Here is a 16140-nt window from a genome sequence, read left to right as displayed (position 1 = left end):
TTTTCTTTGGAAAGTCAGGTCGTGCGTTCATGACAACTGTGTCGAAGTCACAAGCTCACTCAGGAACTTTCGAGGTTACTCATTACGAATCACCGGTGACCCACCTCAGGAGGCTATAGGAAAATAATATCTTGGCGATCCTGGCAAAGCCATCCCTAGGCCTTCTGCATTAGCAGCGACACCCTACCTGCTCCTTCCCACTTCTCAAGTGCACTAGATGTCTGAGCTCGTTTCTTCCTTCTTTGTTTCTTCTCCTTCCTGCTCTTCCCCTTTCCTTTTCTTTTTATTCTCTCCCCACCTGATCCCTTAGTTTAGACAGGCTACTTAAGCATATACATAATTATATTGTGTATGTGTGTGTTTTTAAAGGAAACAAAATCAAAACACCAGGAAAAAAAACATACTTTTTTTTTAACTATTCAAGTCACCTATGTGCTCTCTAGCAACATTAGTAACTTTGTTTACTTTGTACTCAAAACAAATTGAGTGGCCTTTTAAAGAAAAGTTAATGGAGTTGCTTTTATCATGTATCCAGAGTGAAACAGTAACACTTTCATAAGACATTTGGTTATTTTGTATTGCTGCTGTTATAAGCATTAAAAAAAAAGACCAAAAGACCACTGTAAAGCAAATTATTTTTTAATGTACCAACATCTCTTGCTGAAGATGAAGATATTGAGGAATTCTACAAATAACTTGATAAGCCCTTCTAAATGAAATCAACTTATGCTTTAATACTTGGTGGGAAGTTAGACAGAAAAGCCAAAATATGTTGACAAACAGGCTTGAGAAGTGAGGAATGACATGAGTGCCGACTTTCAATCTATACAGAAGCCTCGTGCCTATATATGGTAAATTCGTTCTTCAAAAAGTGAGGCAGGTGGCACTAGATGGAGCAAGTGCCAAATACCATTACCAGAAAATGAAAATGACTATAACGGATTGGAAACAACTGATTACCTAGCAGGAAAGCTGATATGGGAAAAATACCTGTGATAGGGTATCACGTATAATTGTGAGTGTATTAAAGATTACAAATACATACATGTTAGCGAGTGATTGAACCACCATGTTACTATCTATTCCTACTTCACCGTGAAGCAAGAAGAAAGATTATGAGGAAGTTAGTAGAAACACAACAGAGGCCTTCTAGCTGACCAGGATTCTAGAAAAGCCAGCTAAAGATATTTTTCTCATTAGCTCTACCAACTTAAGCTGAATGAATAGGATCTTTTGTAGGCATCATGAAGAAAGATATTCTAGAGTCACAATCAATACAAGAGGATGCTTACATGGGGAGAGCTATGTGGGAACTGAGACAACTGCTGATTTATGTTCTCATTTTATGCTCATTCCAGGGCATACTCTTTCAGAATGGTGAACAAAATCACCCATACTGTTTTAAATTGTTATTCTGTCTCCCTCTTTTCTTCCTTTCTACTTCTTTTCCCCTTTCCTCTCCTTTCCTCCCCGCTGTCTCCCCTCCCCTCTAATGACTGTAGTTGAATTTACATGTTTTAAATGAATGCAGGACGTGACACCATTATATCACCGCATAAAACAATAAGAACTAGAGGATTGAAACAACAGAAACAATGAAAATCTGCCTGGAGACCTAACTAAGTCATATCATCTTACAAGTACTTCAGAATCAAACTGGAGGAAGGATATAAAAGAAGATGGAAATTGGAAATGCTCTATCAACTTTTTCTCATCATTGGCATTGTAGTCTTCACATTGGTACTCCTAGTATTACAGTCCCCAGTGTTCTGCAATAGAAGAATAAGCTACACGTGCATCCAGAATATCCTAGATGAAAATCTGAGAAAGGAATACACAAGCTTTTCACGAACAGTGTTCCATGACAGTCCACATCTCTGTAGCCACACAAATGAAAGATATAGACGATACAGCTTCCTACTTTGTTGATTGTTTATTACCTCTAAGAAAGCATTTGATTTGGTAGACCAAAATAGTGTCCTAAAGGTTCTCCTCTAATAAGTTGTCTCCTATGCATATATTAAAATCATACAAATTTACTTTTAAAAATACAACAATAAAGGGAATTCTGGCAACCCTCTTGATATTATTAATCACAAGCAAAGCATAAGACAAGGAGATTTCTGATTGTAATACCTGTTTGCTACTGTCAAGGATAATGTCCAATTGAGACTCCACGTGAAAAAGAGATTCCCAACAGAAGATGAAGGTTCTACTGATATTCATATTTGCAAATGAAATCTTGAGTATACCAAGGTCCAGAACATGCAGAATCTTTTAAATGAAATCCATAAGCACTCTAAAATGTTCAGCCTAATGATCTATGCAAGAAGACCAAGTAAATAATACCTTTTGTGAAGACTATGATAAGTAATTGAGTGGACAACTTTTATAATTGGTCTGTCTTAGACATATGTATTGTTACAGATAACTGGGCCCAGACCTGAGGAGTGTGAATTAGATTGCTTTTTGAAAGTTGTATAGTTCATTTAATGATCCTAGATTTCTTCATGGAAAAAGTCCTCTTTCAAAAATATAAATATTTTTCCAGTGATACTATATGGTATAAATCATGGAATACAATGGTATTTTAACTAATTATTGTGAGTCAACTAAAGAACAACAGAGACATTCATGATGAGTGTGAGTAGGAAACAAAATATTACCCACAACGAATTATATAGGACAAAGGGGTATGTATAAACGATATCATCACAGTCATGTATGACCAGAAAAAGGCATGGGATAGTCATGTAGCAAGAGTAAAGGCTTACCAATGTAACCGGTATTGGCATCCCTGCAGTCTAAAGAGATCTAGAAGAAATCCCCCAACAAATTGGATGAACCCCTTACGGAGTATTTAAGAGGTGCCACAGACATGCGAGAAATAAGATGTTTCTTTGGCAACTAAGATGTTTCTCAAATAACCAGCCCGGCCAGCAATGTTATGATACATTTTCTTATACAAGAGAAAACATCAGGCTTAATTTGAGGCATTCATTGGCCAATACATGCAGAGCAGTGACAGAATCTTGGTCATGCCTTGGTATGATGGTCTGAGTGACATGCGTGAGGAGGGGTGGTGGTCAGCAGTGGTCTACTAAAGAGGATTTCCTTGGATAGGGTCCACTGAGCTCTCTGCCTTTCTTTCTATTGAAGTGTAGACTTGCTGGGTTCTGCCTCTTCTACACAATAAGGCTGTTCACACCCTTATGATGGTCTTAACTTTATATAGAAATTGGAGACAAATCCTATTTCCATCTTTAATTCAAGTACAGTATCAGAAGTGGGAGAACTGGTCAGAGGTAAACAAAATGTATTACCCAGTACTTGAAGTCAGAAGTGGCAAGTAGTTTCCAGTAGATCTACACAAAGAATTAGTATGATTGGTTACCATTGGTTTTTTAAGTGTGACTTTATAAGGGTATTTACACTGAGGAAGAGAGATCAAGGAAGAAAGTAGGAAAATTCAATTTTATAAGCGCCTACCAGTCACTGTACTAGACGTTGGGGAGACGAAGAAAAATCAAACATTCTCTGTCCTCAAGAGGGCATACTAAGAGTACATAGGTAAACACATACACACACACACACACACACACACACACACACACTCACACACCCACACAACAATTATTGTAGTGGGTAGTGGGGCTTTGGACCTGGAGTCATGAAAACCTTAATTCAAATCTCACCTCATTCACTAAGCTGCATGAGCCTGGGAAAATCACTTAACCTCCTTGTACCTATCTTAGTACCTAGTTTCTTCATCAGTAAACTGAAGGAGTTTGGAATTTATGACCTCAAAAGGCCCTACCAACTTTAAATAGTGACCCTAATTTTGGATGGGAGTATAATACTTTCTAGAAGAATTAGGAATTAGGAAAGGCCTCAGAAAGGAAGTAATATAGTATTGTGGCAGGATGTGGGAACAGCATTAGTCAGGATATTTAAGGAAGAGGAAAGACTTAATGGTTGCTGATTAATCAAGGTGACTTACTTGGTGCTTTTAGTCAGGAGTTCTTAATCAGGAGTTTGTGGATAGATTTTATGGGGTCCATGAATGTGGATGAGAAAAAATTATATCTTTATTTCCAATAACCTGTAACTGAAGTTTATCTTTTCTTCCCATTATGAATTATTTTTAAAAACAGTCTGAGAAAGGGTTAGAAAGTTTCACCAGACTGCAAAAGGGGTCCAATACCCCCCCATAAAAATTTCAGAACCCCTGCTTTAAGTGGTTTAGGTTGTTTGAATGAGATCCGGATAAGCTTCTGGGGTGTTTTAAAAGCCCTACTTTTTCATTCAGGTTTCCCAAAGTGAAATTTCCCTGATATGGGTATGATTCTGTGTCTCTTCTCTGGTATGCTCACTAGTGAGAAGAACATACTGCTTGTGTGTCAGCTGGCCCCATTCCTTGGCCATCTAACTCCTTGTGACAGGGTTTTCCTATAGAAGATGAAAGTCCTCCAGATGTTCCTGCTTGTTACCAACCACATTGTCCAGTGGTCAGTTTTCCTATAACAGGTAAAATAGGACCTTTTAGAGACAGGTCTTTTTTCTTGGGGGTGGGTTGGGGTGGCAGATGATGAGAAGGAGGAATACAAATAAGAAAGATTATAATCTAATGGGAAAAGACAGCATACAAAAACAAGCTGACAAGAGGGTGGGGAGGATTTTTTAATGGATATTTGAGTTTTATTGAAATATTATATGAACCAGAAATTGGAAATACAATCACATCAAGAAACAAATTGCCACAGCTTTGACATAGAAGCCAAATACCTTTTGTAGGGCATTTCAAAAAGGTGCTAATATAGTGTGTGTTCCTAGATGCTGCCCCATTTCTCTAAAGGCATTTTCAAGTGTTCAGATATTAATATTTCCCACAAGCATGTGTACTGCTTTTGCTCACCGTAACATGGAAAGTCTATAATATGGTTGCTTCTACTGTTCCTTGATCAACAATTGCATTCTGAAGTTACACTTTGGGGAAGCATATTGTTTTTCATATTTATCTTATGCATACAGGAGACCTCATTGTAGGTCTATGTTTTATTGTCTTGGTAAAATAATTTAAGCACCTTCAATGTAAAACATGGATGAATATTTCTAACTTTATTTTTAGACTCATTTTAGTACTTATCTAAAAGGGAGGGTAATGCTTTCTGAATCTTACTTTTGAAATAAGAGAATCTCTTAATTTGCTAAAAAGTGGGGTTTGTGAAGTACTATTTTTACTCACCACATACTTCTCTGTACTAATGTTTCTACCCCCTCATATATTAGGTTTTTTTATATTCAGCAAAATACAACAACAAAAAAGAGGGTTTTTTCTGCTAAAACTTCAAGGCAGGCAGATACTTTCACAAGCATCACTAAAATTTAATTTCCAGTAAGCTTTATTCATTTGGTGAGAGGGTCTTGATGTCAGTAATTTCTCCCTCTATTTCTCAAGCATGAACATGGTGTAGAGGAAATAGCCCTTAACACTCAGAAAAGCTGAAAGCTGAATTCTGTTATCAGATTTACTTCTAACTGTATGACTTTAGGTAAGTCACTTAAACTTTCCTGAATCTCAGTTTCTCCTATTGTAAAATTAAGATTTTTGACTACATTAACCTCAAATGCTCTATCAGCTCTAAAATTCTATTATTTTAAGTATTTATTAAAGACCACCTATATACATAACAGTGTAATGAATAAAAATATTTATTTATTTAAAAATTATTACCACCAAACTTTAAACTCCTAAATAACTGCAGTTTGTTTCTATAGACACTGATATTTTCTTGAAAATTTTTTCAGTGTATATACCATGCTGCTATAAGTACCAATTACTCTATGGATACATATGTGAGTATACATTCAACTTGCATATGCCAGCTAATTAGCTTAGTCCATTTTTGTCTATGATCCTGATTCTGTAAGTGTCAGTTAAATTTACAAAGCCTCAGAATTGGAAGAGAATTCAGAGACCACCTAGTTTAACTTGTCCCTAAATAAGACTCTACTTAATAACATACCAAAAAGTAGTTATTCAGATTTTTCTTTGAAGGCTTCTCTTTAGTGTTAACCCATGACCTTCTTAGGTAGCCCATTGTCTATCTGTATATGAAGCAGCTAGATAGCACAGTGAATAAAATGCTGGGCCTGGAGTCATGAAAGACCTGAGTTTAAATCCAGTCTTATACACTTGGGCAAGTCACCTAACCTCTGTTTGCCTCATTTCTCCAACTATAAAATGAAGGTAGCAGAGCCTACCTGACAGAGTTGTGAGGATTAAATGAGATATTTGTAAAATGCTTAGGACAGTGCCTGGCTGAACAGGCTCAGCATTCTAGCCTTTCAGGATCTTTTTGGATCCTGAGGACTCTGAGATCCAAAATTTTAGCTTTCCTTACTTGTTTGGTATCATCTGAAAATTTTGTTTCCTCTATTCCTTTATCTATTTCTTTACCAGAAACAAAAAATGACAAAAGGGCCAAATATAGATCCCGAAAGCAATCTACCAATCTGATATAGAACAGTTCCTCATTACTCATTGGGTCCAGCCTTTCAACTGGTTTCAAATCCACCTAATTTTGCTATTGTATAGCCCAACCAAATCAGAATTTCAGTTAGAAAGACATTACCATTCCAAAGCACACTTCAAAAAGAATCACATCTAAAACATACTCTCATTAAGTAATCATCTAGCCCAGGGTGGAGAACCTGTAGCTTCAAGCCACATATGGCCCTCTAGGTCCTCAAGTTTGGATTCAAAGGGCCACACTTGAGGACCTAGAGGGGCACATTTGGCCTCGAGGCCACAAATTCCTTGCCCCTGATCTAGCCTTTCATTTAAGACCTCTGTTGAAGGGAATCCTGCACCCTCTTGAGGCAGACCATTTCCATTTAAAATAATAGCTATCATTTATATAAGATTTGCAAAGTGCATTATAGATATCTCATTTTAGCTTTATAACAACTTTTGGAGTTAAGTTGTTCTTGGTAGGTGCTATTATTATCCTAATTTTACAGATGAAGAAACTGAGAGATTAAATGATTTGCCCAGTGTCATACAGCTAAGTATCTAAGACAAGATTTGAACTCAGGTCTTCCTGACTATAGGACCATTATTCTATCTACTGCATCACCTAGCTTCTTCTTTTCAATGCTTCTAATTATTAGGAAACATTTTCCTGACATCAAAATTAAATTCTCCTCCATGACAACTTATACTAGTTGTTGCTGTTTCTGCCCTTTGGACACAAAACAAAACAAATTTAATCCCTATTCCACCTGAGAGCCCTTCATATACCTGAACACGTCCATCATATCTCCTGCCTTCTACTCCTCTGCTGCCAAGTATTTGTTTTCTTCTCCATCTTTAACTTTAACTTTCCCAGTTCCTGTATGAACTCAAGACCTTTCACAATCTTGATCATAAACTCGATCACTTCTGGACATTTTCCAGCTTATATCTATCCTTCCAGCACACAGTAGCACCCAGAAATGAAAACATTCCAGATGTGGCATATCTGGGGTTGTGTGAAGCTATGCCTCTCTTACTGTATCCCCAAATTGGATTCGCTTTATTGCCTTACATTGAGCTTGCACTCTACTAAAACACCCAGATATTTTTCAGAGAAACAATCTTACGTTGCTTGCCCTCATCTTGTGAAGTAGAGTTTTAAACTCAGATATAAAATTTTACATTTATCCTACCTAAGCCCAGTATTCTAGCCTACCAAAACTATTAGCCATCCTCTCAGCTTTGTGTCATTTGAAAATTCAGTGAGCATGCCATCACCCAGTCAATCAGCAACCCTCTATTAACTGTTTAGTATGTGCTAATACTTGGCTAAGTACTGGGGTTACAAATATAAAAGTGAGAAAATGTCTTCCCCTGAGGGGCTTACATCTACTTGGGACAGAGGAGTGATACAAAATATTCATAGAAATTTAAATAGAAAATGTATACAAAATAAATACAAAGTTATTTTGACAGGGTGTAAAAGGGACAAATTAACAACTGGGGGATCAGAAAAGGCCATCTTTGCCTGCTATGCTTTAATCCAATTTATTGATAAAAATGTAAAACAGCATAGGACCAAGTACAGACACTGTACAGGCACTGGGGGCACTGTACCGGAAACCCCTTGTTAAGTTTACATGGAACTATTAATGGTTCTTCTTTTAATCCCATTATTTCTAGACTTTTTGGTTCTCAATTCATCTAATTGTAATGTCATATAGTTTGCATCTCACTATATTTTCCTCAAGTTTGAAATGTTCTATCACATGGCACAGAAGCTGGAATTATCTTCATCACCTTTTTTTGCAAATGGTTATCATGCAAATTGTTAATCATGATATCTGAAACACAAAATAACCTGATATCCCATTAAATGATATTTCTTATTGCCAATAGATATGAAAAAAACAGCTCTGCCAAGTCCTTTACCTCTCAAACAAGAACCTGTGAATATTCACTCATTAAATTTGAATTGAATTTGGGATAGTTTACTTGATATGTTTGAAGTTAAATGCCTTTTTTTTTCTAACCATCATGACATCTGCCTATCGTCCTTTTGAATTGGTCATCTTGATTTAGATTTAGATCAGCAGTACTTTAATAAAGAGAAGTGTGCATTTGCCACTACTTGGGTCCTTTAAAGGTGAATATGTTTATTAGAATGACTAAATTCTAGGTTAAACTGTAGGTCAAGTACCTTTATTACAGATACCTCCAAGAGAGACAGCTGATGAAGTCTTGAGTAGCAGTTGAAACATGTATTTTTTTATTTTAATTTTTTGCTTTTTTTCTTATTTTTTGCATCATGACTAATATGGAATGTTTTGCACAACTTCACATGTATAATGGGTATCATTGCTTGCCTTCTCAACTTTGGGTTTGGAGGGGATTGAGGGAGGGAAAGAATTCAGAACTCAAAATTTTTTTAAAAAAATGAATGTGGGGGGAAGAGAGAGAGAGAGAGGGAGAAAGGGAAAGAGTGGTATGTGTGTGTTTTGGCATAACAACAGTTTGCCTTTTAGCTATTAGAAGATCACTAGACATCAGATTCAGAAATCCAAGTCTTAGATTTATGTAACTTGTGGGAAGTCCCATATGTGCCCACTAGTAGAGAAATGTCCCACATCAAACCTGTAACCCCCAAATTCCACTGAATCTCCAAGGTCTCAGAGCTAGGATTCATAATTTCTCAACCCCAAGTTTCTAAAGGCCAAAAATGGAACTGGAACACAAATGTAATTAAGTATTGAGGACCCTGAAATTTCACCGTTTTAATAGTTAATATCTTAATAATGCTATGAGTTTGCAATGAAGTATTGGGTCTTATGGTAGCAAGAAAAATTTAAATGAAAGGGATTGCTAGAAAAATCTTTTGTTAAATACATTTCCTAATCCTGTTTAGGATTACAAGGTCGCCAATTATTTCCTGAGACCAATGTCCCTGATAACATATGCAGTAAATACTTCCTAATTCTTTTTATATGCAGCTATGCTCTTTTGTTTATGTTAGAATTCTGCTTCCTTTTCTTTGTGAGGTAGCAGTTTGAGGATATTGTTACCTTTAGTTCATAATGATATTTGACTGAATATGCCAATTGTTTCTCACTTTTTTATCTACTCCTTATAATAGTGAATATTCTTAGTTGACTTAAATTTAATGGTGGTATGAATTCTCCTGGACTTTAAGATACTTTGTAAAATAGTTCACAGTTTAATTGAAATGCAAATAAAGCCCTTCAAAACCCAATTTATTCTTTTATAGTTATAGTCCAGTTAACTGATATATGTGTGCATACATATGTGTATTTATCATGTGATGTATCCCTATATGCCTTATGATTGTAGCTCTTCCATGTATGCGTGTATGTACACATGTATGTATACATATGTACATACATGCATACATTGAAAAGTTATAATTTGAGGACATCTAGTGGGGAAAATAACCTTGTTTTATGGAATTTTAAAATCTCAAACTACTGAATTTAGGATATGGTACTTTAAGGTATTATGCTTTCCTACATTTAAAATTCATAATTTAGCAAAAATCTAGACTATGCTTATTTTTTTTTAGACAATTGGGGTTAAGTGACTTGCCCAGGGTCACACAGCTAGTAAGTGTCAAATGTTTGGTCTGAGGCCAGATTTGAACTCAGGTCCTCCTGACTTCAGGGCCAGTGCTCTATCCATTGCACCACCTAGCTGCCCCTAGACTCTGCTTATTAAAAGCAATTTCTGGGAATATAGTTTTTCCAAATATTATCTTCTCAAACTCCCAGAACTATTCATAGGAAAATGAGGGTTTTTCGACGTTGTTCTAAAGTTCCTTTGTCCAGATTTAGCAGTAAAATACTTTCTTGATCTCATATCTGATCATATTTGTATCATGAAGTCTAGTAAAAATGTCTATGAGGAATAGATATTATAAGTTAATGGTAAAAGGGGAATACTAAATGTAGATCTGATGTTTGTGTGAATGTATTTTTGTATACCTTCTTCAAAGAAAATGCAGTAAGCCCAAAGCTATCTAGAAGGGGGACTAAGGGGTGGGGAGGCAAGATGATGAAAAGTGAGCCATTCTTTATAACTGAGAGTTTAAGCATCAAATTTTGTTAAGTTTTTTACTATTTTGCTTCTAAAACTTTTAAAAATACTACATGGTTCTTTGGCTTTTTGGACTTTACCTAACATAATTTAACATTTTCTTAATAATTTAGTGTCGTTACGAGGATGAGTTTTTATATTATCTTTTTGTACTGTGATTCCCTGAGGACCTAAAGGCCTGTGCTCCTGTATAGTAAGTGTATCCTGAATGTTATGACATTTGAGTTCTTATCTCTGCCTTTTAGGTTTTGTTTTGTTTTGATTTTTTGTCTCCTTTGCTGTCAGTTATATTACATTTCATTACTGTCACCCTGAGTGCTTGTATACTCATATTAGATCAGATCATCTGGACTCACTCAGCTTAAGGTTGAGACCCCTGAAAATTCTAAAGGTTCCCAGGGGTTGTGGACTGACATTCCACATAGACGTGGGTCATAGATTGTTAAAAGAAAAGAACAAAATGAAATAGGATCACAGAAGGTGGTGGAATAAGGGAAATGGATTCATTCAGTCATAGTCTTTAGTATTTTTTCAAATAAAAAGAATAGTCTTCAAATGATTTTCACCATAAGTGTATTTTATAGTAATTCCAGTTTATAATTACATGACACTTTTTGGTTAAAAATTATTTCACATAGTCTTCATAACACCCATGTGTTGTAGGTAGGTAGTACCTGCGTTATTGTTCCCATTTGACAGATGAGGAAATTGAGAATTAGGTTTGCCAAAAGTGGCCAGGTCAAGACTTGAACCCAGTCTTAGTATAACTTCAGTGCTCTTTTGAGCATTGCTGCCTTTTAAACTATTTATGGAAACATATCTCATGTTTTCCTTCAGTTTCCTAGTCTTGTAGTATAAATGGACAGTTCTATTAAATTCCATATTTTATATTGTGACCAAATTAAATACATATTAAAAATTAAAATGAGGCAGCACAGTGCAGTGGAAAGTATTTTGAATTTGGCGTCAGAAGTTCTGACTTGTATAATTACTTCCATTACTTTAAGTAAACCATTTAACTTCTCTGAGTTTCCAACATCTGTAAGTGGAAGAGATTGCACTAAATGACATCTGAGGTGCCTTCCAGCTCTAAATCTACTCTCAAATGGATCTTTGATCATACTGGCATGGATATTCTTCTGGTGATGCCAATTGCAACCTATCCATACCTTTCCATTCTTTGCAGTTCTTGTCCATTCCCACCATGAACTCACCACCATAGAAGAGAAAGGTATGTAATATAATGAGAGAATATTGACCACCCAGTATGTTTGTAGTAGCTTTCCTAAATTTCTCTTGATATTGTAAAGAAGCAGTGGAGCATACAGTGTCCATTGGTTATCCCTAAATCAACTTTTCCTTTTTTTTGCTTGTAATTTCACAAGTTTCATAAAATTTATTTAATTTCCTTCATTCAGTATATATTCATTGATCACTGGTGCGCACATTTGTCATCACATAGTGATTATATTTGTGCAAGAACTTTGCTAAACACTGGAGAATTAAAATATAAATAAATTTTTCTCATTTGTAAGTTCTCAGGAAGTTTTCTCAGTGTAAACTGTGAAGAAGTTTACATTGTAATTAATTTAAAATTACATTTTATACTTGCCCTTAAATTTATATTTTAATCATTGCACCATTTTAAACTGTAATTAGCAAATTCAGTAGGTGGCATTGTGGGTATGACAGGCTGGACCTGGAGGCAGGAAGACCTGAGTTCAAAGCCTTCCCCAGGCACTTACTAGCTGTATGACCCTTAACTAGCTGTATGTCACTTAACCTCTTTCTGCCTTAGTTTCCTCATCTGTAAAATGGGGATAATAACAGCAACTACTTCCCAGGGTTTTTGTGAGGATCAAATGAGATATTTGTAAAGACTTCACAAAACTTAAAGCACTCTATAAATGATAACTTGTTGTTGCTAGTTGTTGTTATCATACTTAGAAATCACCTTGCTGGATCAAAGGCACTGACTATCCAGCCCAGCCCAGAACTTAATGCTTTAAGAGGTAAATCTGGGAAGAAAGCATTGCCTTTCTAGATATCAACTTTACTTTAGGAGCATGTACATAAAACATGGTTTCTTTAAAGCATCCGTTGTGGATCTATCGTCCCTGAAATTATCAAAAGCTATTTTGAAGCTCTTTGTACTTTACCCATATCCTACTTATGGGATAAGAGATTTTATAGATTTGTTAATAACCCAGTGTTCTATATATTACATAGATGCGTATCTTAAAAACTTCTTTGTCTTCTATTTCTATTATACTGGGATTTGTTAAACAGTTCCATATTCTATACGCCCTGGATTTTATCAGTTTCAAATATTATACTCTCCTTTGTCTAATAAATTAAAAGGTTAATCATTTTAATAAAATAATTTAAAATTAAATTATATAAATTATATAATTTTATATAAAATTTTATAAATTATGAAAGTATAAAAAATGAAAATTAAATTAAATTAAAAATCAGAAAAGAAAGTAGAATAAAAAAGGAAGTAGAACCTAGAGTTTGCACACCACTCTTCAAAGAAAGAAGCAGACAAAATAAACCTTATTACCCTAGAATGAGTTGAATAGGGAACGTGAGTCATACTGACATTAAAGGCATTTTGGTAGAATAGGTAGACCTCTGGAATAGGAGATCTCGCTTCTAGTTTTGGCTCTGCCATTAATTCATTTTTGTGGCATTGGACAAATTACTTAATCTCACTAATCCTCAGTTTTCTTAACTGTAAAATTCTGAAAGATAATCAGATTCATAGACAAAGAGGTGGAAGGGGCTTCAGATAAATCTAAGCCAATGCTTACCCAAATCATGAATCTTATCTACAATAACCCCAACTACTTCTAGTCATCCAACCTATGCTTGAAGACCTTCAATGAAAAGGGGACTGCCCTCCTTGAGACGATCCATTCCATTTTTATGCAGTAATAATTGCCAGGACATTTTATGCTGTTTTAGTTAAAATCTCTCTCACTTGAAATTTCTCGTTAGTTTTAGTTCTGTCCAAAAAAAAAAAACAAACCACCAAAAACTGTATGTTATTCCTCTTATACATAACAACCTTTTAACGATTTGAAGACAGCTCTCATAAACTTTATAGTCTCTTTTCCAGACTAAATATCTCTAGTAATTTTATTTGATTCACATATATCAAGGTTTTGAGTTTCCCCAATTTTCTAGTTGCTTCCTAGAGAAGACCCAGTTTTTCAATTTCCCTTCTAAAATGTGGAATCCAATATGTGTACTAACCAGGGAAGAATTCTGTGGTCCAGAGTATAGTGTGCCTTCTTTGTTCTAAATATCAGAATTTGATTAGTAGAAATTAAAATCATATTGGCTACTTTGTCTATCACACTGCTTATTCATTTTGAACCTGCAAATAATTCATTAGACTGCTTTCAGTGAAACACTATTTCTCCATCCTTGCACTTGTGCCACTGATTTTTCTTAACCAATTTGTAGGACATTGCGTTGCTCTCTTATCAAATTTCATTTTGTTGGCTGCTACCTATCATTCTGATTAGTAGAGATTTTTTTTGGGGGGGGGGATGGTACTGAGTCTTATCACTATATCAGCAAACTCTTCTAACTTTTTGCCATGTGCAAAGTTGATAAGCTTACAGCTTTCATCCAGGCAAAATTTCTTCCCCTTTAATGGCAACAAAGTCGAAAGCAGTGACTGGTAGTCTAATAGTAAGGAAAACTCAGTAGTTTTGAGGATTGAGATTATTGAGTTGGTGATAAAATTAACTCAGGGCAGTGACACTTTACAAAAATTAATAAACTACATATTGATTAAGCTTTAATTTTTAATTTGAGAGATTTATTGAATTAAAATTTATATTTATATTTGTAATGATCTTATTTAACTGTGTCATAAATAAGAAGGAAAGGAAAGAATAAATACCTCTTTGATCAGATTGTCTATTTTTCTGATAATGTTGAGAAATGTTTTGAAGAGACTTTCATTTTTATGATTAGATATACCTTGTTCCTCACCAAATTAATCTTTTCAAGTGAATTTTCTGACATGCACTTATACACAGCTTTTCATTTAAAAAACATAACTCTTATTCAAATTGTTGGTTTTATTTTTCGGTTTTAGATTGGTATATTTAAAAAGTGGCCTTTATACAGTTAATGATGCCATCCATTCTGTAACCTCATGCTTAGGCATTCCTTTTTAATCTCTATAATAATTGGTTTCATTTCACAGGTCTTTGGAGTAGATGACGGTCAGGATTATAATAGGCCTGTTATCAATGAAAACCAGAAAGATTTAATAAAAGATTGGGCTCTGAATTCTGCTGCAGTAGTAACAGAAGAAAAAAAAACACTGATTACATCTGGATTTCTTGATTCTGAGGTAGAATTCTGTTCCTGATGATTAACTCTTTCTCTTTGTGAAAACATGTATTTCAAAAAAACCCATTTTATTATTATTTTGAGTGATAGGAGGTTTCTTGTAAAAACACATTTAGACATCTAGTTTTCACAAGATTTTTGGTTCTAGTGCAAGCTAAAAGCAGTCTTTAAATAATTGAGGGTTTTTTTAAATTTTGCAGTTTAGCTATTCAATATTTTTCCAGGTATTTTCCAGATAAAAGTGAAATTAATTGAATAAAGATTTTTAAGCACAAAATAATGTTACTAATAACTGGGGTTTTTAGATATCTTTAAAGTTTATAAAGTACTTTTCTTATATTATTTAATTTAATCCTCCCAGAAATCCTGTGAGGAGGTAGTTACTATAGACATTTTTATCCCCACTTTACAGATGAGAAAAAATGAGGCTCAGAGGTATTTTGACTTGCTCATGGTCACCCAGCTAAGTATGGGAAGTGGAGTGTGAACCTAGGTCATTCCACAGCAGTGCTCTTTCATTTGCTATTTATGCTTAGTATGACACTAGGTATTAAGGGAATTTTTTTTTTCAAATAGAAAACCAAGCCCCTATGATCTTGTAAATAACCATCTACTTGGGAAGATCAGACTTAAGCACAGAGGAAAGTGTGGCATAGATCAGAGTCCTGAACTTGGGATCAGGAGATTCAAGGTTCTCATTTGACTCTACTCTGTGATTCTTGGAAAGTCACTGGACCTCTCTAAATCTGGTTCCTCATCTTTAATAGATATAAGCACAAGTGATAACCTCAGAGAACCAGAGTTCACATGTCCAACTCTGACACTGCCTCTGTGACCTGGGGCAAATCATTGAATCTTTCTGGACCTCAGGTTCTTCATATGTAAAATGAGGAAGTTGAACTTGACATCCTCTAGGTCCTTTCCAGCTGTAAATAAGTGATTCTAGGAGATGATTATCTACGAGGTGTTTTTTTTTCCTAGTTCTCATTCAGTAAATTCTGTGACCATGGGAATAACTAGAAAGCAAGTGCTTACTAGTGAGGTACATCTCACACACACACACACACACACACACCACACATACACACACGCACACACACACACACACACACACACACACACACACACACACACACACA

General features: G+C 35.2%; 1 protein-coding gene across 7 annotated transcripts in view; it reads left to right on the top strand.

Annotated features, from left to right (window-relative positions):
• Positions 1 to 16140, top strand: part of LOC114049922 (centrosomal protein of 170 kDa-like) — a 172249-nt gene that overhangs the window by 110907 nt on the left and 45202 nt on the right. For 6 of the 7 annotated variants that reach the window (XM_027871388.1, XM_027871383.1, XM_027871386.1 and 3 more), the window contains exon 11: positions 14853 to 15002. The exons of the other annotated variant lie outside the window; for it this stretch is intronic. In XM_027871388.1, coding sequence (XP_027727189.1) covers positions 14853 to 15002 — 150 coding nt within the window. The remainder of the gene's footprint in view (positions 1 to 14852; positions 15003 to 16140) is intronic. 7 annotated transcript variants of the gene reach the window in all.

The sequence above is a fragment of the Vombatus ursinus genome, unplaced genomic scaffold (assembly GCF_900497805.2).
Source record: "Vombatus ursinus unplaced genomic scaffold, bare-nosed wombat genome assembly UNPS02014798.1, whole genome shotgun sequence".
Taxonomy (NCBI): domain Eukaryota; kingdom Metazoa; phylum Chordata; class Mammalia; order Diprotodontia; family Vombatidae; genus Vombatus; species Vombatus ursinus.
Note: the sequence above shows the minus strand (reverse complement) of the source record. Positions and strands in the feature narration are given on the sequence as shown.